General features: G+C 42.7%; 3 protein-coding genes across 3 annotated transcripts in view; 2 read left to right on the forward strand and 1 right to left on the reverse strand.

The window, feature by feature from the left end:
- RIPK1 (receptor interacting serine/threonine kinase 1) overlaps positions 1-7,173 on the reverse strand; it is a 73,037-nt gene extending 65,864 nt beyond the window's left edge. Inside the window, exon 1 of the mRNA XM_078446686.2 lies at positions 6,883-7,173. The gene's annotated coding sequence lies outside the window, so the exon portion shown is untranslated. The remainder of the gene's footprint in view (positions 1-6,882) is intronic.
- Positions 7,174-17,272: 10,099 nt separating this feature from the next.
- Positions 17,273-21,587, forward strand: LOC132667891 (17S U2 SnRNP complex component HTATSF1). The gene is given in 6 exon segments (XM_078447614.2): positions 17,273-17,371; positions 20,759-21,042; positions 21,044-21,130; positions 21,132-21,236; positions 21,238-21,314; positions 21,317-21,587. Coding segments are annotated over 6 exon segments (912 nt in total). The 3' UTR covers positions 21,577-21,587.
- The window catches only part of SERPINB6 (serpin family B member 6), an 81,819-nt gene continuing 76,300 nt past the window's right edge, over positions 17,276-22,794 (forward strand). The window contains exon 1 of the mRNA XM_078446687.1: positions 17,276-17,371. The gene's annotated coding sequence lies outside the window, so the exon portion shown is untranslated. The remainder of the gene's footprint in view (positions 17,372-22,794) is intronic.

The raw sequence follows: 22,794 nt of genomic DNA on the forward strand, positions 1-22,794 counted from the left end.
GATAGGGCTGGGGGATTGGTGGGTGGGGAAAACGGGTGATGGGCATTGAAGAGAGCTCTTGTTGGGATGAGCACTGGGTGTTGTATGTAAGTGATGAACCATGGGAATCTACTCCTGAAGCCAAGACTGCACTGTATGTTAGCTAACTTGACAATTAAAAAAAAATCATTTTATCTGTTATTCAGATTGGATACTTTCTGTTGATCTATCTTCAGAGTCACTGACCTTCCCCCTTGTGTTTCCATTCTGATACTGAGATAGTATTTTGGCTCTTGTATTTTTCTGTTCTAAAATTTCCATTTGTTTCTTTTTTGTCTTCCATTTATTTACTGAGACTTTTTACTTTTCCACCTCTTTCTAGAGTATTTGTGACTGGTCACTGGAGCTACTATAAAGTCATTGTCAGATCACTCCAACATCTGTGTCATCTTGGTGTTAGCATCTCTTGAGTTCCTTTTCCCACGCAAGTTGAGATTTTTCTGGTTCTTCGAATACCCAATATTCAATTTTGGATTCTATTCCGGCTACTTTGAAGATTATGTTATGAAACTCTGGGTTTTATTTGAATTTCATCAAGAATGTTATTATTTTTGTTTTAGCAGGTAATCAACCCAGTTAGGTTCGGGCCAGTTGTTTCAACATGCTTTCAGTGGGTTGTGGTTTCTATGCCATTTCAGTTCTCACATCCTTTGCAACGCTGTTGGGATTTGTCTCATGTGTATGCCACCCATGACCAATCTGTGATCTGAGCAATTGTCTATCTATAGTTCAGTTCCCAAAGTATTTGGTATGCTGATTGGGATCAGATCCCCAGGTCTGCAGCTTAAAGGTGAGCCCAGGAGTTCAAACACAACTTTACGGTGTGGTTTCCCTGCACTCCCCTCTCCCTCTCCATGACCTCCGCAGTATTTTCTGTTTCTATAGGACTTCTGTTTCCAGACTTCAGGAAGAAAGCTGGCACTTTAATTGCCCCATTCTGCCACATGCTTCTCCAAGTGCACCCCTGTCTGGAGCCAAGAAATGGGAGAACAGGGAGAAGAAGAAAGCGATAGGATTTGGTTCCTGTGTCTTGGTACCACAGAGTCACTGATTGGACAGGAAGGGTTTATTTCTTCAGGGTTTGGGCAATTGCAAGCTCCTTTTGTTGCCATTTCAGGATTGCTTGCAGGCTGGAATGTCAGAGAAAAAAGAAAAGAAAAAAATGGGAGATTTCGCAGTTTCCCTGAACATTAACAATTCCCTATCCTTCCAATCAAGCCAGAACTAGAGGGCTTCCCCTGGAGATGTTTCTGTCTTCAACCGACAACTCAGAATGTTTGGCTGTGTTGAGTTCAGGCTGAGAGATACTGAAGGGGAAAAAAGGACAAAACATTGTCAGGTTGGTAGTACTTTGAATTCTGGTCTTCCCCATTCCACCTGCTACTGTTTACTTTTTAGACTCCTGTAATAGTTGCTTTAAGCATTTTTCCAGGCTTTATACTACATTCAGTGGGAGACACAGGGTGGACCATGCTTATTTTATCTAATCCAAAACCACAAAGCCAAACAAAACTTCATGTCTAGATTGTTTTACTAGAAAGTTTTACCAAACAAATGATTTCATTCAAGGAGCAAATGATTTCATTCTTAATCAAGTTAATACATAGTGTAGAGAAGGAGGCTTCACTCCCAAACTCACTTTTTTGAGATTAAGCTTCATATTAAAATCTGACAAGGACAGAAGCAGAAAGAAAATTACAGGCTGATCTAATGCATCAACATAAATGTAAAACTTCAAAGCCAACTACTAGCAAACAGAATTCATCAAAATGAAAACAAGATAATACATAATGGCCAAAGTAAGTTTCCTAGGAATGCAAGTTTCATTTAAAATTAGGAAAACAATCACTAAAATTTACAACATCAACAGATAAAAATTAAAACATGATTATTTCAATATATGCATACAAGTATTTGATAAAGTCAACAACCATTCTTCATACTAATAGTGAGTCCTCAAAAGTTTTCACAGTAAGATTAGTAACAAGATAAGTAAGGGTGACCATTTATTATACAGGAGGTATCCCTTACTACACAAAAAGGCAAAAATAGGACAAGAATTGAGAAAAAAGACACAAATGATCATTATTCACAGACAAGTGATGCCTAATGGATATAAAAGCTCCCAATGCACTCCCTGTGATTTGTAGGAAGTATGGGAGGATTTGGGAGGCATCTCTGACAAAGGAAAGAAGCCAACAGAGGAAATAAACCAGCAGGAAGAGGGGAGAATTCTCCTCCTTAAATTTCCAAAAACTGATATTGGAATGTGTTTTCTGCCCAGTGCCTATCTGTGAATATATGAACATACATACATAAACGACAAGAGCACAGAACGATACTAAAGAAAACATTGCCACACTAACAAAATTATATTTATTTTTTCATGCCTTTTTAAAGTCTTCATGCTTTATGCCTAGTTGTTACTTTGTTGTTGGGAAAGGCAATCCATCAAGGGTGGATTGCTCCCTGCACGTTCTTTCTGAGTACGCCAAGAATGCTTGAATGCCCTTTGCCTGGGCTATTTCTCAGGGTTGTGTTTGCAGTGGGCAGCTTCAATAGATGAGTTAACATCTCTCCCCAAGAAAGAGCAAGCTTGTATCTGCTTTTTGTAAAAGCACTAAATCCCCCAAGCTCAGTGTTCCTCTCCTAAATTTCAACGCTCTGGTTGTGAAGGCATCCATGAAGTACGTTTTGCAGTGCCTTCATAGGACACGGGTGGCATGGGAAACCAACACAAAAAGAATATGATAAGCTCTACCTACTGCTTTTTCTGTCAGTAATGAAGTCCTCTGTCTCTGGCCAAAAGTCTAATGTCTTCTGCCAGCATCCATGAAATAGGATGTAACAGACAAATAATTTGTTAGTTTGTAAGTAAGGTAAAATCCTAGAACTTGCACAACTCTTGACAATTATATTGCCCTGGTTTACTTATTTCTTGTGTGCAACACTTTCCATGACCAGGTTTTATAGGTTGTGCATAAGGACATATAATTTTCCTGTTAAGTTTATAATGTTACATCAAAGTGATACAACATAATTTGCTTAATCAAATGCATATTTATGATTCTTTTCATTAAAAAATCTATAATAGTATTTTTTAAATAATTTCTTAGGATAAATTCTCAAGAATGAAGTTAAAGTATTAAATGTAATGAATATCTTCTTCACAAATTGTCCCATTACTTCCTGAAAGAAAAAATTAGTAATAGAAAATATAGCCCATAAGAGAGTCATTTTAGACCTAAAGACACCTACCTGCAGATGGAAAGTGAGGGGATGGAGAAACATTAATCATGCAAATGGATGTCAAAAGAAAGTTGGAGTAGCAATACCTATATCAGACAAACTAGATGTTTTTTGTTTTTGTTTTATCCTGCTTTGGTATCAGATAGTATTGGCCTCATGGAATGATTTTGAATGTGTCTCCTCTATTCTATTATTTGTAAGATTTTGATAAAGATTTTCATTATTTTGTTTAATGTTTGGTGGAATTCACCAGTGAAACCATGTGGTCTTGGGCTTTTATGTGCTGGGAGATTTTTCATTTCTAATTCAACTTTCATTCATGTTATTGGTCTAAGAAGATTTCCTATTTCTTGGATTCAAGATCAATGATTCAGTCTTGGTGACTTGTGTGTGTTTAGGAATTATGTGGGTTTTTTTCTAACTTATCTGATTTGTTAGTATATAATTGCTTATAGTAAGTTACCACACTGTATATTTCTGTGGTTGGTTATCTGTTGTATTGTTTTCTCTTCCATTTCTCATTTTGGTTTTTGGGTCTTCTCTCTTTTGTTTCTTAGTTAATATAGTTAAAGCATTACCAATTTATGTTTTTGGAAAAACTGATCATTACCTTCAATGTTATGTTATTGTTTATTCTGGTCTCTATTTTATTTATTTCTGATTTTTCTTTGTAATTTCCTTCCTCTACTAAAGTTCAGCTAAGTTTCTCCTTTTTCTAGTTCCTTGTAGTGTCATGTTAAGTTGTTCATTTAAACATTTTTTCTTTTCTTTTTTTTTTTTAACATTTTTCCATTTTTTTGAGAGAGACACAGAAGTGCAAGTGGGGAAGGGGCAGAGAAAGAGGGAGACACAGAATCTGAAGCAGGCTCCAGGCTCTGAGCTATCAGCACAGAGCTCGGTGCAGGGCTCAAAACCATGAACCTCAAGATTATGACCTGAGCTGAAGATGGACGCTTAACCAACTGAGCCACCCAGGTGCCCTTGGGCTACTTATTTATTATGAAACTTTTACCCACATCATTAAATGTAGCGGTCTGATTCTAATCAGGAGACAGAGAGCACACAGTAGCGCAAACAGGAGTATAATATAAAGAACTATTAACTACAAGAAAAGAGTGACCACAAGATATAAGACAACTCTTTAAGGTTCCTTCAGGCTGAGGGAGAGAGTGCCACAGAAGGACAGACAGTGGTTGGTTCAAACCTGTTGGAGAAAGTATGGCTCAGCCCACACATGGCAAAGAAATTTGCTGGTTTGTTCACGCTGGTGTTGGACTGAAGTTGCTGGGTGAGTAGTAGGCCCCTGGGGGATGCAGGCAAATGGGCAGCATCTGCAAAAGGGGGCTCTGCTTTCCCTGCAGAGAGAACTATGGCAGCTTATTTGGCCTGTGGCAGGGCTCCCGCCAGCCCAGCATAGAGTCGGCCGTCACTATAAACCACCCGAGAGCCTCTTCCCCTGTCCTGGCCTGTCATCCCAGAGCCCTCTACCCCGGAAGCTTGCTTTAAAGGAGAAATGCTTAAAGGGATTCTGTTCATCATGCTGCAGATGTTAAAGGTGGCATTTGTGGCCAAGAGGCAATAAATTGATGACTGACACATTAAGTATATTCAACCAACTTTTCTGTAAGTTTTGTTTAACTCCAGTCCCGTCCACCACTCTTTGGTGGGGTGACTGCATTGCAGGTTATCACCTAAAGTACCAGGGAGGTGTCCCGTGGGCGGGCGCTTCCTTCCCAATGCCTGTCAGTCTCTGGGCCCGCAGTGCCACCATCACTTGCCTTTCTTTGTCTGATGTGGCCTCAGGAGCAACACCTGAGGGGTGAGGACTTCAAATCCATGCAAGTGCAGCACATGGTGCTAAAGTCAGTCAGAAAATAACTGGTTAGAAGCCACTCCTCACATGTCCTCTGAGAAACAAACACCCCAAAGACGTTCCAGAAAGGTTAAATGCCTGTTAGCTAAAAATAAACTCCCCTTCAGTGTAAGGTCAGAAGCACTGGATGTACAATGTTTCCTGTAATTAAGACACCTACGGCTTTGATTTCTGATTGTGGCAGGGACAAATTGTGGTGTAAGTATTAGTAAAGAGAGAAGACTGTTCTATGGTGAAAAGCCTAAGGCTCTTCACTCTGTATTTCAGTTCTTAAAACCATTAACCAACCTCCTTTCTAAGCATGCATACTCTCCTCCTAGAAAGAATGCCTGTCTTCTACCTTGTGTATGTGAAGACCAGCCTTCCTGAAAGCAATTGTAGGATAAGTGCACTTTGCTTTAGATCCCCTGAGGGACCAGACTCTCCTTGGTATCCATCGCCTGGGTTGCAACCTCAGCATGGGTATATCCTGTTGCCATACAGCAGAAAACACAGTGGAAAAGGTTTGCCTTCCACTCCATCCAAAAGGATTCAATGAGTCAGCTCTTAGGGACCTCATTAGAAGGCATTGTCAGGGAGCATCAAGGTTTTTCACAGGTGCCAGAAAGAGAACAATTAGGGCAGGACAGGCTATCATCTCCCAAACCTGGTTTTATCTCTATATTCAGAATCAGCTTTTTTTTTTTTTTTTTTAATGTTTATTTATTTATTTCTGAGAGAGAGCGAGAGCAAGAAAGCCCACAAGCCCTGGCAATGGCAACACCAAAGAGACCCAGTTAACCAAAAAGATATGAACACTTGAGTTTGGTGGAAACCCTGTACACAGAGCTCATCTTTACTTTATCTAAAGATGAACTGATAATTATTCAGAATCAGTCCAGCCATCCTCTTCCACCAAGCAGATCAGACAGATTTGCCAGAAATTAGGCTATTTCCCTTCCCCCTGTTCTAAAGGGGCCACATCCAATGTGGTCATAGTAATGGGATTCCCTAGCAAGAGCCTCTTTATCAGATGTTCAGGGAAGGCTGTCGGTAGCTATGCTGGGCACTGGCGCTGGGCACTGGCTCTGGGCGGGGGGTGGGGGGGCTGTCCTCTGCTCAAGCACAGGACAAATCAAGGATCCCATCAAGGGAGGGACCACAATAGAGTGCAAAATGGTCTTTCCTTTTCCATGCCTGGAATAATAGGTGGCTGGCTATCCTGGACTTGATCTGAGTAAGGTTCTAAAGTGCTATGTTAAAGGCTATGTTCCTATACTGGGTTTATATACTTGTATGAGACCTTCCTGTATGCCCACAGATGCCTCCATCTAAGCATTCACACTTACCAGCCTACAGCTTCAATACTGGGAGTCGGTCATGCAAGGTACTCTGTTTGTGGGTGAGGGCCATGTGTGTGGATATGAACATATCTCAGACTCCACTTGCAGTGTGGGAGGCAGCACAGCACAGAGGCTAAGAGCCTGGGCCCTTTGGCAGCAGACCCAGGGTGTGATCCTAGTTCCCAGATTCATTAACTGGGCTATTTTCTTTCTCTCTAGCATGGCCCCACCCCTCTTCTGTCTACAGGAATACTACTAACAGTCCCTACTTCCTAACCCTGTTGTATGGCTCAAATGACACACTTCTATAGAGTCTGTACCACAGCGTAGAGCACTGAGTAGCATTCTATAAATGTTAGACACTGTTATGAACAGTGGCCAATGAAACAATGAGCTTACCTTCTGGGCTAGGTGTTTGGGAACCCTCTGGGAGTGAAGCTGGAAGGCACCCATTCATCCAGTGTTAGAGGAAGACACAGAGTCCCCAGGCTCACTCCAGGACCTACCACCAGAGGGAAGCAAATGCACAGCCTGCTGTCTTCGCAGATCCAGTCGAGACCACAGTACTTGAGAGCATCAAATTGTCAGCTCTAGGAGCTTCACCAGGTGCTGGTTTAGATGGAGAAGGGCTTGGGGGCCCCGTTCACTTTCTGCAAGCACACACACACAGTGCTCGAGGATCCTGCAGTATACATTGCGTGGCTTCACCGCTCAGACCCGGCCAAGCCATGTGATTAGTCAATACTTTGGGGAAGTGTTGACTCACTCAGGCCACAACAACAAAAAAAGGAGCATGTGACAATCATCAGAGTAAACAAAGACAGTGAAGATTTTCCTTTCATTCTCCAGACTCGTCATGTAGATTGCTTGCTGTGAACTCAAATGACCCTTGATAATCTTGTCTTGGCAGTGCCAGGTCCAAGTTGGTTTGCAGCCTGGTCATGGAAGGAGCAGGGATAACATGAAGATAGCCACAGGGGACAAAAGACCCTCTAGCCATATTTAACCTGGAGTCTCAATTTAAAATTTGTGATCTTTTGTGGTTCTGACTACAGCAGTCAGTTGTGTGAGTACCATTTCTATGTGTCTTACACTACACTGCAATCAGAAGGTACAACAAACTTGAGATATCACCAGAATGGCTTCCCGAATCTTCTCTTCCTTCTCAATTACAGCTCTGACCAGAGACCTCTTCTTATAGCTTCCACCTGCTTCAACTCATACTTGAAGAGTCTGGGGCTCCAGAGAGATCCTGGGGAGAAATATGCCTTGCCCAGGTCTTCTCACTCCCAAGCCTAGTGGACAGCTCATGCAAATCAGAGATCATCCCCATCAGACAGGGGTTAGAATAATCCTGTCTCTTTGATTCCACATACATTCATTCATTGGAGTTCTAGTATGTGCTTGGCACTGTGGGATGTCCAATCCTGGTTCCCATGTTCGTGATGTGCACAATGTATTAGGGGGAACAGATCTGCCCAATCAACCCTGGAAAACAGAGTTCTCAGCCAGAATGATTCACAATCAATAATCAAAATCCAAGGCAATAATATGTGTATTTAACAGGTACAGCAAGTGTAGGAGGGCCCATTTGGGGTGGGCCAGGAAGACTTCTCAAACAGGACATTTTTGAATGGAATTTTGAAGGATGCCTAGGATTTTCCAGAGAGAAGAGTCCGAGAGATTGCCAGAACAAGGTCATTGTGGGCAAAGCATTTGATTGTGTTGAGAGATCTCTGCTGGAGCATGAGGTCCGTGTGTGCCAGGGCTGGGCTATGCCTGAGGTTGTGGCAACCACGGGATGGGTAGGGAGCTTTGGCAAGAAAGCAGACTTGGGGGACGTAGGGTTATATCACATAATGTCTTGCACGTTATTCTGGAGGCAAGAGGCAACACTGGAAGGTGTTTAAGCTGCAAGGTTAACTTAGAGCATGATCAGATTTGTGTTTTAAAGACAACCTTTGGTAGCAGTGTAGAAAAGGGCAAGGTGGGAGGTCTGGCAACCAGTCCAGAGATGATTATATAATAATGAAAAATTCCAGGGCAATGTATAGCCCAACCTTGTGAAACCTCAGGGTTTCATAGTCTAAGGAACAACAACAGAAAGCAATTCCAGTCTTTCCTTATGCTTTAAAAAATTGCTAAAGGGAATACAATTCAAAGCACATAGCAACACATCTGGGTAGTTCTTCTGCTTTAGCAATTCACACTCCTTAAATGTGAGCATCTGGAGAGTAGGGAGTCTATCCATTTTATTCTCTGCATCCATGGTTTTAGAATAGCATCTGGAGCTTCACAGACACTGTGTCGGTAGTTTTTGACTCTGCTGCAGAGCTTCTCACACTCCAAAGCCAGTTCTTCCCACTCTTGACTCCTGTGTCCTTCTTCCGGCTTCCTTTCTTTGCACCTCATGAGCCTAGGAACTCACCTAACAGTCTGCTCTGCTTGGAGGCTGATGTAAAGCTCTGAGGATAAAGATGAGATCCTTTTGTGGGAAAGAGGCTGAGAACACTTAGATATAAATGAGGGGGCGCCTGGGTGGCTCAGTCGGTTGAGCATCCGACTTCAGCTCAGGTCATGATCTCACACTCCATGAGTTCGAGCCCCAGTTGGGCTCTGTGCTGACAGCTCAAAGCCTGGAGCCTGCTTTGGATTCTGTGTCTCCCTCTCTCTCTGCCCCTCCCCTGCTTGTGTTCTGTCTCTCTCTGTCTCAAAAATAAATAAAAACATTAAAAAAAATTTTTTAAATAAATGATTTATGTGTCCGTCCCAGGAAAGATATTCCAGGTGAGAGGTGATGAGGACCTAAACCCAGGCACTGGTAATGAAGAGGAAAGCAAGAATGGCTAGGACCAATGTTATAGAGAAGCTTCTGCAGTTCTGCCTCCCTGTAGACTAGAAAGCTGGAGTGTCGTCATGACTAAAAGAAGGACTACTCTGATTTATTCCCTGAACACATATGGCCACATATGTGGCCACAAAAGTTAGTAATAGAATTACCCACCGTGAATCCCAGCATAAATACATGCCAGGCAGTATACTACAATAATGCCTCTGGGCCAGCTAAATGCGCCCAACGTGAAGCTTGAACTCACAACCCTGACATCAAGGGGCACATGTTCCACCAACTGAGCCAACCAGGTGCCCCCAAAACATTCTTTAAATCATACACATAACCCCTGTGAGGTCGCTGTTATCTATGTCTTACAGATGAAGAAACTGAGGCACTGAGATGATAGGTGACTTCCCTAATGTCACAGAATTAGTGGCAGAACTGGGACTCAAATGCAAAGCTGTACAGTGTCAGAGATCAAAACCATTAAGCTACAGTGTATTTAAGAGTTTTCAAATTGGGTCAGTCAGTTAAGCCTCTGACTCTTCAGTTTAGCTTGGATCATGATCTCACTGTTCATGAGTTCAAGCCCTGGTTCGGGCTGGGCACTGACAGAGAGAAACCTGCTTGGGGTTCGGTCTCTCTCTCTCTCTGCCCCTCCCCTGCTTGCTCTTGCTTTCCTCTCTCTCCCTCTCTCTCTCAGAATAAATAAAAACAAACTGTAGAAAAAAGAAGAGGAGTTTTCAAATACTGATGTCTTGAGGGAAGAAAAATTAGCAATATGTCCTGGTGTCATAACTGTTTTCAAACTTTATTTGCCATCTCTCTCTCTCTCTCTCTCTCTCTCTCTCTCTCTCTTAACCTACTATTGTTTGGGTGGAAAAGAGAGAGGGAGAGAGCAATGGTATATAAGAGCATATTTATGAGAAAACCCATCAGTGTAATTGCTTTAGGTAACTTATGACTTATTAGCTAATGATGTCAGATAATGTCTCATTAGTCAATCAAAAAAATTTTTGTGCACTTATTCTATTTAGATATCTCTACTAGACAATGAGAGAATCTTTGAGAAAGGCCAAAACCAACACAAATTTTGGGGCCAAATGGGGTTGTTATAGTCTAGTAATGTTGAAAACTCTTCTCAGGCTCATAAACTCATCTGGTCATCTCTTGGGCAGTGGCTCAAAGGGCTCATTTGTCTGCACTTGGACTGTGGGTGTCTGTTTATAACTTTGACATGTTAAGGGGGTACCACTAGTTCCCTTCCCTAAGCCCCATTCCTTAACCTTATTTTGCCATTCAATATATGGTCATAGTTGACTTCTTATGAAGAAAAAAAGGGAAACCTTTAAACACTGGATTAAAGCACTGATCTAGTAACTCATCAGTAATATCTTTCCTGTGATCTTCAGCTCAAAATCCACAGCATATGGATCAGAAACAGTGATGACTTTGCTCTGCTTGCTGAGTTCATCCCCTGCCACAAGGATCCTTTGAAAGACCCGGGTTCTTATGCACATAGATGGTGAGCACTGTCTGTTTTTTCCTATTTTTTTCTGATGTACAGTTGGCACAGTGTTAATTAGTTTCAGGTGTACAACACAGTGATTCAACGACCCTGTATGTCATGCTATGCTCACCACAAATGTAGCTACCATGTCACCATCCAACGCTATGATGATACAATTGATTCTGTTCCCTATGCTGGACCTTTCATCCCCATGATTAATTCCACTGGTGGGCACTTTCTCACCTAAATCTGAAGAAGAAAATAAAACTTTCTGGGGAAAAAATCCTCTTGGGCATGATTCAAGGAAGAAGAAAACTATTAGCAAATACTGTATTTAAGTGCAGCACCACATTCAAAGCAGAGAAATATGATTTTTAGTGCATAATTTTTGAAAATAGTGATCATGGGGCGCCTGGGTGGCGCAGTCGGTTAAGCGTCCGACTTCAGCCAGGTCACGATCTCGCGGTCCGTGAGTTCGAGCCCCGCGTCAGGCTCTGGGCTGATGGCTCGGAGCCTGGAGCCTGTTTCCGATTCTGTGTCTCCCTCTCTCTCTGCCCCTCCCCCGTTCATGCTCTGTCTCTCTCTGTCCCAAAAATAAATAAAAAAAGTTGAAAAAAAAATTAAAAAAAAATAAAAAAAGAAAATAGTGATCAGTTTACACTCTTTTAAGTGGTATTTGCAAGGTTCACATTCATAGGATTTTACAATTAGAAAATACAGTGGAATAAATCATGTCTTCTCAGGAGGAAGCAAGCAAACTTTATCAAAAAGTCTCATATATTTCAGTTATTTTAGGTGAGAGGTTTTAACCCTGTTCTTGTGAAAATAAAAATAGTTCATGCTGTATGCTGAATGACAGGGGCCTTCGGCCATGGCCACACCCTGACAAATATCAACCTGATTGTAAGAATGGAGTTATGTTTTCTTCTCCAAGCCACACTCAACCCACAGTGGAAAGAACTGACTTAAGATCCGGCAAGCCTGAGATCGCCTATGCTTTGGATGGTGATACAGGTTGCAGAGAGAAATCCAAACTGGTAATGACTCACAGGCTTTGCTTATGTCCTGCACCTCACCACCCTTGGTATGGGGTGCTAGCATTTTAGAAGCCCCTGTGAGAGTTTTCACCCTTCTGGAAGGCAAAATGGCAGATCCCTTCTGTGCAGGATGGGTTTCAACAAAAGCCAAATGCTGAAGTGTGAGCCAGGCAACGACAATTAAAATTATAAACTCTTGACTTTGAATGACTAGTTCAAGCCCTAAAAAGAGAATATGTACATAATGCTAAAATTATCGGTTTCAGGTCATTTTCCCAAGAATAGGAATTTGAGAATCAAGCAATGTTATTGTTGAGGTTTATAACCCTGTCCTAACACCCGTGTTTCTTACTTGTCATGTCTTGGAAAGGTGTCCTTTTTATTTTTATGTTTTCCTGAAGATTTTATGGCTCCAACCTGGATATTGCAAAAACAAGGATCCTGTCATAGCTCCGGATTATCTGCCAGCCCTAACCCCTCAATCCTGACGTGGCCCTTCCCGGGCAACGAGGCGCAGAAGGTCCCGAGGTTGTGGGCGGCCCTGCTGCAGCTGCTGCCCGTGCCCGCGCGAGGGCGCCATAGAGTCAGCCCTACCTCAACCGCACCTAAGTAGTCATCTGCGGCACCGGCTTGTCACATTTAAAGCCTTCATTTTCTTCCTGTTAATCCATGGGTCCCTAAATACCTTTTTTAGTCGGGCTCCCCCCTACTACCCTTAAATTGCACAAGAACCCTGGGGGCTTTCGCAGGGTTTTTTCTTCCAAACCTTGAGATGTGAGAGACTTGAAAAGTCTGCTCTACCAGCACCGGTGTTTCTCTGACCCTGACGTTTGGGGGTTACTGTAGAGTATATGGCCTGCAGCCCTCACCGATATTTGTTCACTGGGATAGTCATGCCCTAGATGGATCAGAGCATTCATGGTCCTCAGATTCCCTACAGTGGGCTCCTGAGGGGTAACTCTTTCAGCTTTCATTCACTCAGCCATTGTCCCCAAAGCAGAACATCCTGCGAGAGTGGTTGGCACCTAGATTTACTGTGTTATTCCTTTTTAAAAACAAACAACTTCACATATGTAAAAGTAAATGTTAAATAAATATGTATTAAATGAATACTCAAGTACCCACCATGTAATTTAACAAACATTAACATGCCTTTAAAGACTTGTGTGTCCCTTTCCACTACATTACTATTCTGAATATTTCATTATAATTCTACCACTTTAGTATGTGTCCCCAAATAATTTATTTGGCATGTTTTTTTACTTAGTTTAAGTGATAGTGTGACCTGGTTTTTTTCCCCCACTCAGTTTATGATTATGAAATGTATACACCTTGATGTGGGTACCTGTAATTAATTTTTAATGGGTAGTAAAATGAGTAAATGCTCTATTTTACACAGTGAGTTTTCTAAAGTTGGCTGTTTTAATTTAGATTATAGTCTCTATTTGCTATTTTTGCCAAGAATTTTAGTTCTACTTGCTTTTTAACTCTATGAACTAACTGTATGTATAGTTACTGTTTTATATAGTCATTGTTTGTCTAGACTCCCCCATGTTTACATTTTCCTTGCTCCCATTTCCTATTGCATTTCAGGTCTTCCTCCCTTTTGGAGTCATTGTCCTTCTGAAAGAAATGCAGCTTTCAGAAATTCCTCCAGTAATGTCTATGCACAGCAAACTATATTTTTTGATTTTGTAAAATGTCTTTCTTTTACTCTAATAACTGAAATAAAGGTTTAGATTTATAGTTATCTTTTTTGCAATGTGTTGATGATACAATGTCACTGATTTCTGGTTTCGGTTGCTGCTATTGGGAAATCAATTGTCACTTAAATTATTGTTCCTTTATAGGTGATCTGTCTATTCTTTCCATTTTTCTTTTGTGTCAAGCAGTTTCATGATGCTGTTCAGTGTATAGGTTTTCTTTTATTTATCCTGTTTGAGATGTGTGGTACTTATTAAATCCGTGGTTCTAATATCTTTCATAAATCCTGAGACACTCCCAGATATTGTATATTTTGAAATGTGGCACTTTCCCACCTTCTCATTCTAGAAACCCGAGTAAAAATACAGCAGGTCTTTGTATTCTTTATGCCTTCTAATGTATCTTTCATCCTTTCCATTTCATTCCTTATTCATCCACATCTATCTTTCAGTTCACTAATCTCTCTTCATCTGGGTCTAATCTACTGTTTAACCTCTTCAATGAGTTATTTTTCAATCTATCTAGTCACTTTTGAATGCCTTTTATATATCGTTCAGTGTTTGATTCCATTGTTATTTCTTTAAAGATTTTATACATTGTCATTTTACATTATGTATCTCATAATACTAATGTTTGAAACTCACAGGCGGTAAAACCTATTGCTTGGTGTTTCTGCTTGTTCTCAGTCATGATGTTTTGTTTCCTCATGTGTTTGGTAACTTGGGGGGCTTGTATTAGGCTGAATCAGGGAGTATCCTGATGAGCATGAGATGTTTTTTTTCTACAAATTTATGTTTACTTCTTCCTGAACTGAGGGTTGTCATCATTTGGGGCCACCTTATTTATATGGATTTCCCCTACTTTGTAAATGTGGGTAGAGTAAATTTCATTCCCAAACTCTATAGTACAGGAGAGTTTTTTTGTTTTTGTTTTTTGTTTGTTTTGTTTTTTTTCTCCTACCCAGAGCTGCGATGGAGATAGACAGATTTGTTTCCTGTGTCCCTTTAAGGGCAGATGTAATCTTCCCATCTTCTCACAAGTGGCCCCGTTTATGTTAGGTCTCAGTTCAGTTGCCTGCATTGCACAACCCCAACTCTGGTCTCTTGCTCCTTCTTGCTAGAGTATTGATAGCAGCATTTGACCCTGAGGCAGCCTAAGGTTCTGCCTTTGCTTATCATTCTGCTTTTAGCAACTAGTTAGGTCTTTTGTTGCTGTGGGGCAAAGTTGGTGGGGGCAGGGAGAAAGGGCTGGGGACACACTTGAACATTTCCCTTAGTTTCTTATGATCTCAGCAATGCACTGAAAAGTTTGTCATGATTTTTCTGGCCTCTAGAAGTTTTTGCTGCAGGAGGGTTCTTCGGACATCTTATCTGCCACACAGCAGGAAATGAAAGCCTCAGTGGGGTTTTCAACCTCAATCTTAGCAAAAGAATCCTTGACCCAAAAAACATTAGGCCCTTATTGAGCAAGCGGCCTCAGCTCAGACTTCTTTTTCCACTATGATCTTCTCTATAGGGTCTTGAGGGTTATTTCTTTAAAATGGCTTCTGTTCAGAGCTGATTTCCCTCCCACCCCCACCCCCTGGGGCAGAGGTCCCTAACCTAAGTGGTTCTGATCATAAAGTCTGAAAAAGGCTGCTTTGGTTTGAGCCTCAGTTCTGCCCTTGCAGTGGTGGGACCCTGGCCAAGTTACTTCAACTCTATAAGTCTCAGTTTACCCATCTGTAAAATGGATATAATAAGAAAATTTTCTATACTACCAGCTCTTGCTGGGGGGAATCAGACAAAATGCAGTTCTCTCATCAATGATATAGGAATTCAAGTGACATGTGATCAGATTCCTGATAAACTTTGTCCTTAATTCATTTTAATAAATTTATACTTCAATGCATCCATCCCACTTTACAGAACGAAACAGTAAGAGATGAATAGAAATCAGACATACCATTCTGAGTCTGGATCAGCCCCAGGACTCTTGGGCCCAGATAGTATTTCAGACTGTTTCTGGGACCTTAGGAAAAAAAATTACAATATGACAAGGCTAAGGGTCTATTGGAATCTTGCACATCAGGTGGGGTAACTATGGAAGCCAGATTCCCCTTATTTAATAGATGGGGAAACTGAGGCCCAAACATGTTGATCAGCTTGTTCAAAGTTACTCAGTCCAAAAAAAAAAAAAAATCACTCAATTACTGGCAGAATTGGGACTGAACTCAAGTCTCTGTACTGACCTCTGCTGCCTCTCTTGCATCTCCATAATGTCAGATTTTCCACCTTCTCCTCCTTTGTTCATTGAACACTATATACTTAACCCATTTGGTGAGAAAAAGAATGTAATATATTAGTATAAATTTTATTCTAATCTTATATACCTCTATGTATGTTCCTATGTGATCACAATCAGATTTCAAAAGGAATTTGTGTTTTGTTTTCCCTGGAGTATTTTGTGTTTTCATGGAGATACTAACTGTGCTTGTTGGATTATTTAGGATTGCTCTAATTGCAACTGTTATAAAACCATGTAAACAAAAAAGGGTGATATGTTGCCTTGTATGGCTGAAGAACTGAAGAAAGGAACCATCAGGCAACGATGGTTCCAGATGTTCAAAGGATGTCATCGGAAAGCTGTCTCTTTATATAGTGTGGATGAACTTTCCTCAGTGTTGGCTTTCCCTGCAGGCCAATGCTCTCTCCGTCATGGCACTTGGCCATGTCACATGGTCACAGCTCCAGGTCCAGACAAGTGTCTCCTTTCCTGGCAGATCAGTGAATTCCTGAGTTGCTGGGCTGGGCTTGTGTGAGGCATGGAACACTGATTGATCAGGTCTGTCAAGTGCCACTCCTGGGTACTAATGATATGTCACACCTATCAAAACCACATGGCTTGGTGAAAGGGCATGATTCCCAAAGGAAAATCTGGGTGTTACCATCAGAAGAAACAGAAATAGATGTGGGACAGCAAAGGTGGCTGTTCACAACCCCTGCCATCCTAATAGCTCAGTGAATGACCATGGCATTCTGTCATTACCCCCATCACAGGCATTTAGGTTGCCCAGAGAGGAACCAGATGCTCTGGGTTCAAATTCCACATCTGCTTCTCTGTAGCTGTGACCCTTGGGCAAGTGTTTTAATCTAACTCTGCCTCAGTTTCCTCATGTGTAAGGTGGAGACAGTAATAGGACTTGTTCACAGGGGTGTTAGGAGGATTAAAGGAGCTAATACACGTGATGAATTTATATCAGTCCCTGGCATATATTACATCCAGCACATTAGCTATTATTACTCACCATCATAACTAGCATTACTAAAAAAGCAAATATTTAATTTAGAAAATGGCATTCACTCTCAGGCACTTCCTTAGAATACTTCCTCCCATAGTTGGAATTTCCTGGGCAAAGCTCCAGCTGTGTTTCTAGCTCCTGTTATTTACCTCCAGGCGCTCTCAGCAGTACAGAGCCAATGAACAGTGTCACAGGCAGAGTGTCCTGGTGCTGTTGCAATCCTAGTGATCTCAAGCCCTCTAGTCTTGCCTGGAGTAGCACTTCCCTTTAAGGGCAAAACAAAATATCTGGAGCACACATCAGATAGCTGGAAGGCTGACTGGGATTGGCCGGGCTGACCCACGGTTCCTGCGTCTTCCCCAAACTGAATGCTCATAAGCCATCTCTTTCCTACCTCCCCATCTTGCCACGGTATCCTGGGGCCCATGACCGCTCTTGAGACCTGTGCCTGTTTCCCTCTCCTACACTCTCCAGCTGCCAGGAACTACCCTGAATATCCTGAGACTTTTCTTACATTGAGCAACGTAAGTTTCTTTCGTCTTTACTAACCTCCACCCAAACTAGGTGTGGGACCTAACTACATAACCAAAGAGAACTTTCTGAATCCAAAATAGGCTTCATGCTCCTAAGAAAAATGTTGTCATTGCCTTACATGTGACTGCGGTTATTATTATTATTTTTTTTTCTGTTGACAGCAACTCCTGCAGCCCTGCCAATGCTGTTTTCATTTTAAGTTTTTCAGCAATGAGATCTTAATTATTTTTAATGTTTATTTGGGGGGGTGGGCCGAGAAGGGCAGAGAGAGAGGGAGACACAGAATCCGAAGCAGGCTCCGGGCTCTGAGCTGTCGGAACAGAGGCCAATGCAGGGCTCAGACCCATGAACTGTAAGTTCATGCCCTGAGCCGAAGTCAGATGCTTAACCGACTGAGCCACCCAGGAGCCCCTTGGCAATGAGATTTTAAATCTCAGCAATGTACAAGGGTACTCAGTGCTATGGGAGCTACACTGAGCTATAATAAGGTCCTAGCCCTTGAAGTACAAACAACTTTGGTTGGAAGGCAGAATTAACATCTTTGGCATACAGGAAACCCAAGTTTTCTCATGGAAGTTGGGCTTCAGGAACTCGGGAAACGGTGAGGAGTCATCCCCTTTAACTTCGGTCCTCTAACTCCCTTGTGGGAAGAGGCAGCATCCCCTGGCTGGTCAGACACTCCACCCCTGTGACATTTAAGAGTTGGTGACTTCATAGACCACACGATGTGGCACCTGCTTCCTGCCTTGAGGGGGCCCAGCAACCCCACACGGACTGCAGGATGAGGCTCCAAAGGCGGCTGTGCTTCCTGTCCACCTGTCACACTTGTGGCAGCTGCAGTCCGCTGGGCAGGAGGGAGGAGGAGCAGAGTTCATGCTGCCTAAATGGATCTCAGAGGGATCCGTGAAAAGAAGGAAGACAGCTGTTCAGGGAATTTCTCCGTGGGCTGCCTCTTGTCCCCAAACTACAGCCCCCATCAAGTGCCAGGGGCCAGTTTCAGCAAGCACGGGACCAGGAGAGAAACCAGGAAGTGAGCAATAAGGTCCAGTCACGTGTCCACACTTTCTGTCCACCTGGCGTGCACAGGGATATACTCTTAGCACAGGGAAACCACAGCCTTGCAGAGAGCCAAACTGCTGCTTGTGACCAAGCCTGGGGCCCCCAGTGGGTGCAGTACAGACCTTGTTCCTCTGACAAATACTTAGGGAATACCTCCTGGGATGGGGGCTCCCCATACTGACGCAGCTTAAACAAGACTGGTCCCATCCATGCTTTCATGGAGCCAACAGCCTAGTGATGGACACAAACGTTAATCAGATGGTCCCTGTGTTTGACGTGTATGTGAAAATATCCTCATGTGTTTCCCGAGTAAACAAAACACCACAGAGATTTTTTTTTTTTAAGCCAGAAGTACAGGGTATCAGACAGGATATCCAACTCCATGCAAGAGGTTGTGGTGGGTTTCCTTAATCAAGTGACACAGGAGGTGGCCTGGGTGACAAGATGGGGGAGCATTCCTGTCAGAGGGAGCAGCCTGTGTCATAAGATGGAGATGGGCTCTTGGTGGGAGTAAGAAGTCAGGTATGGCTGGGATGGAGACACAGAGTAGCCAGAGTGCCTGGAAAGGAGACAGGGTCACATACTGTATTCATAGACTAGCTCAAGGATTCTGAATGTTTTCTGAGAGCCATGAGAAGCCCTTGAGGGATTAATAGGCCTCAAGAGTGGCACAAGCTGTGTGTGTGTGTGTGTGTGTGTGTGTGTGTGTACTAAAAGAATGTTCTAAGCATTTGTAGAAAATGGGTTCTAAGGGACAAACATGAATAAGGGAAAATTATCTAGGTGGTTGTTGCAATAATCCAGGCAAGAAAAAGCAGCATCCTGGATGAGCATGGTAGAATCATGGATGGAAATACTGGGCAAATGAAATATAGGTAGAAGCTGGAGTCAGCAAGACATGAAGCTTGATTGAGTGGGAGCCCAGGTGAGGCCCAGGTTTGGGCCCCAAGCATTGGAGGAATGTTCCTGCCACTTACTGAAGTAAGAGGTGGTAGAGGGGGTGTGGGAAGGAGACTTGATTACTGTTGAATTGGAGGTGCCTGGAAGACAATCAAGTAGAATTCTCCAAGCATCAGAAACTTTTGAGGGATTCTGGAGGCAGAGTCTGACTGGGAAATAGCACCACGAAAGAAAGCCAGGCACAGTGAAAATACAAAAATGATGCCAGGCCTCGGACCTTAACTGGCGACACTGAGTCCGGGCGGAGTAAGCCAGCCCCTCCTTGCTCGTCTAGAGCTGCTCCCAATCTAGGCGGGACACATGGGCAGCAAGTACAGCTGAACAATGCAGGGGTTAGGGCACCAGCCACCACCCCCAGGGAGCCAAAAATCTGCGTGTAACTCCTGACCCCCCAAACTTAACTATAATGGGCTACTGTTGACCAGAAATATAGTCTATTAACACACATTTTCTGTCTGTATTTACTACATTCTTACAATAATACATTTTTCTTAAAATTTTCAGTATGTCTAATAGCCAAAGTATGGAAAGAGCCCAAAAGTCCATCAACGGATGAATGGATAAAGAAGATGTGGTATATATATACAATGGAGTATTATGCAGCAATCAAAAGAACGAAATCTTGCCATTTGCTACTATGTGAATGGAATAGAGAATAGAGGGTATTATGCTAAGCGAAATTAGTCAGTCAGAGAAAGACAAGTATCCTATGACTTCACTCCTGTGAGGAATTTAAGATACAAAACAGATGAACATAAGGGAAGGGAAGCAAAAATAATATAAAAACAGGGAAGGGGACAAAACATAAGAGACTCTAGGGGCACCTGGGTGGCTCAGTTGGTTAAGCATCTGACTTCGGTTCAGGTCACCACCTCATGGTTCATGGGTTCGAGCCCTGCTATCAGCTCAGAGCCTGAGCCTGCTTCGGATTCTGTGTCTCCCTCTCTCTCTGTCCCTCCCCCACTCACACTCTGTCTCTGTCTCTCTCAAAAATAAGTAACACTAAACACAAAAATTTAAAAACAACATAAGAGACTGAAATATAGAGAACAGAGGGTTGCTGGAAGGGTTATGGGAGGGGGGAATTGGCTAAATGGGTAAGGGGCATTAAGGAATCTACTCCTGAAATCATTGTTGCACTATATGTTAACTAACTTGGATATAAATTTTAAAATAAAAAGAAAGAATAAACAATAAGGTATCACTTCAAAAAATTTTTTTTCAGCAGGTCTAGGCTACACAGTTCATCTGTGAGTTTTTTCAAATTGTTGTAAATCTCCAAAAATTTTTCCAGTATATTTATTGAACAAAATCCACATGTAAGAGGAACTGTGCAGTTCAAACCTGTGTTGTTCAAGGGTCAGCTGTGCTTGGATGAGGAATCTGCAAATGAGCAACTGCAAATTCGAGAACTATACAGAGACACCAAGAATTCCAGTGGAGAAACCCAGCCTTTCGAGGAGCAGCTGGCTGACATCCTTGCAGGCAAGAAGGCTTGGTTTAAGATCACTGGAGACTTCATGCCTGCATATCAGGCTAATGACGGTTTCTCAGTGATGGCAAATCTGTCACCAATGCTAAAAAAACCTCTGCAGAGAAACACCCCCAATCCACCAATCTCAAAAAGGAGAGAAAAAAGAAAGCCTTCATGTGGAAGACAGAGCTATAAATATAAATGCAACTGGTTTGCCTACAGACATTATGGTGGAGGCATTTATACAACTTCTGACTTGGCATGATTCTGAGATCTTCAGAGAGACTTTATGGTCAAGTTTTACAAAGATAACAAGGAAATCTTAAAGCAGATGGGCTTTGCAGTTATTTGAAGAGGGAATCTGGATTGTGCAATAATGCTTTTGCATGAAGATGAAATTAGAAGCTAGAAATCACATACTGAGGTAGCTAAGTTTCAACTGGAGGGGAATATGAGGCATCAGAAAGGAAGAGGTGCAAGCCCCACAGGAAGGATCTGGTTCTAGAATAAAAGCACCTGGACTGCTGGAACATCCTTAGTTTAGTGCCCCATGAGGGAATGGTCATCACCAAAGTGTTTCATCCTATGGATTTTGAGGATGGTCCATTGGTGCTGATCAGGGTCAGAGAAAACCTTTGAGAGTGTTCAAAGCTTGGGTCAATCAGGAATCTCCTTCTCTTTAAAAGACACCAGATGGCATAACCTCGGTGTCTTTGAGGAAGCTATCTTTGTACTCAAACCTTCGATGGAAGGTGGTGTGATGGTCACAGGACCCGTCTAAACATGGGATGGGGCTACAGATGGCCAGGGTGAGAAGACCCATGGGATTCCTATACAGACATGGGGTGGGGGTATAGATGACCAGGCTGAGAAGACCCCAAGTGTAAGAGCAGAACAGCTTTGTGGAAGTCTTCCTTCCATATCCTGAGGCCTACAGAGGTGTTCAATGTTCAAATACTACCTTTGCTTCAAAAAGCAAGGCCTTCTAAGGTAAGGCTTTTCCAGAGCACCCTAGCACATCCAAGATGAATGCTCAAGAAGCCACAACTAACATGGCATTTGAAGAATCTATCCATGGAAAGATATTCGAAAAATGGGAAGACGGGAGAGATTTTGAAGATGCTTCCGAAAAAGATGCTAAAAAACATGGCCCCCAAAATGTCTGCAGAAGGCAGTTCCAGAAGTCTGAAGAGAACAGTTTTGAAAGAAGACCTTCAAAAAAGACTCTGAAGAGAAAAAACAAAAAAGTCTGCAGGCAACCCTGAAAAGCAAACTGAAGAGGAAGACGTCTTGGAAAGAGAATCTGAAGATTGCTCTGAAAAGGGCTTTGAGGAAGACTCCAAGAAATAACGAGCAGAAAATGGTGTTGAGAAGGAGTTAGGAAGGAACCATCCTGAGAAATGAGAATCTGGGGATGGCGGCTCTGAGTGGTTGGTGGGGAAGGCTGTGTGTGAAGATTCAGATGGAAAGGAGACACACACGGAGAATTTGGTTGATGATGGACCAGACGGAAACAAGAAGAAGAAAATGCAGATGGAAAAGGGTCTGAAGATGCTGAGGAAGAAAGAGGCGGAGCAGGTGACAGGCTGCTCAGAGATGAGGGTGCCAACAAGGAGTGTGATGAGGAGAGTCCGGTGAGGAGTGGTGTGGGGAGTCTGATGTGGGGACTGTGGGTGGGACTGGGGACGCTAAGGAGGGAGGGCCCCTGTGCATAGGCAGTAGCTCGGTCCTCAGAAGTGAGGAAGAGATTTAATCTCTTCAACTTGCTTTTAGGGAGACCCCTCCAGCTACATGTGCCTACGCTTCAGGGTAATCACTAGTAGTGTTACATAACACGTGCACAGGGGTAGGGCGCTCAGAGTGACACCTGGAGATTTTCTTTTTTTTTTCCTTTAAGTTTATTTAGACAGAAAGAGAGAG

The sequence above is a fragment of the Panthera onca genome, chromosome B2 (assembly GCF_046562875.1).
Source record: "Panthera onca isolate mPanOnc1 chromosome B2, mPanOnc1 haplotype 2, whole genome shotgun sequence".
NCBI classification, from domain to species: Eukaryota; Metazoa; Chordata; class Mammalia; order Carnivora; family Felidae; genus Panthera; species Panthera onca.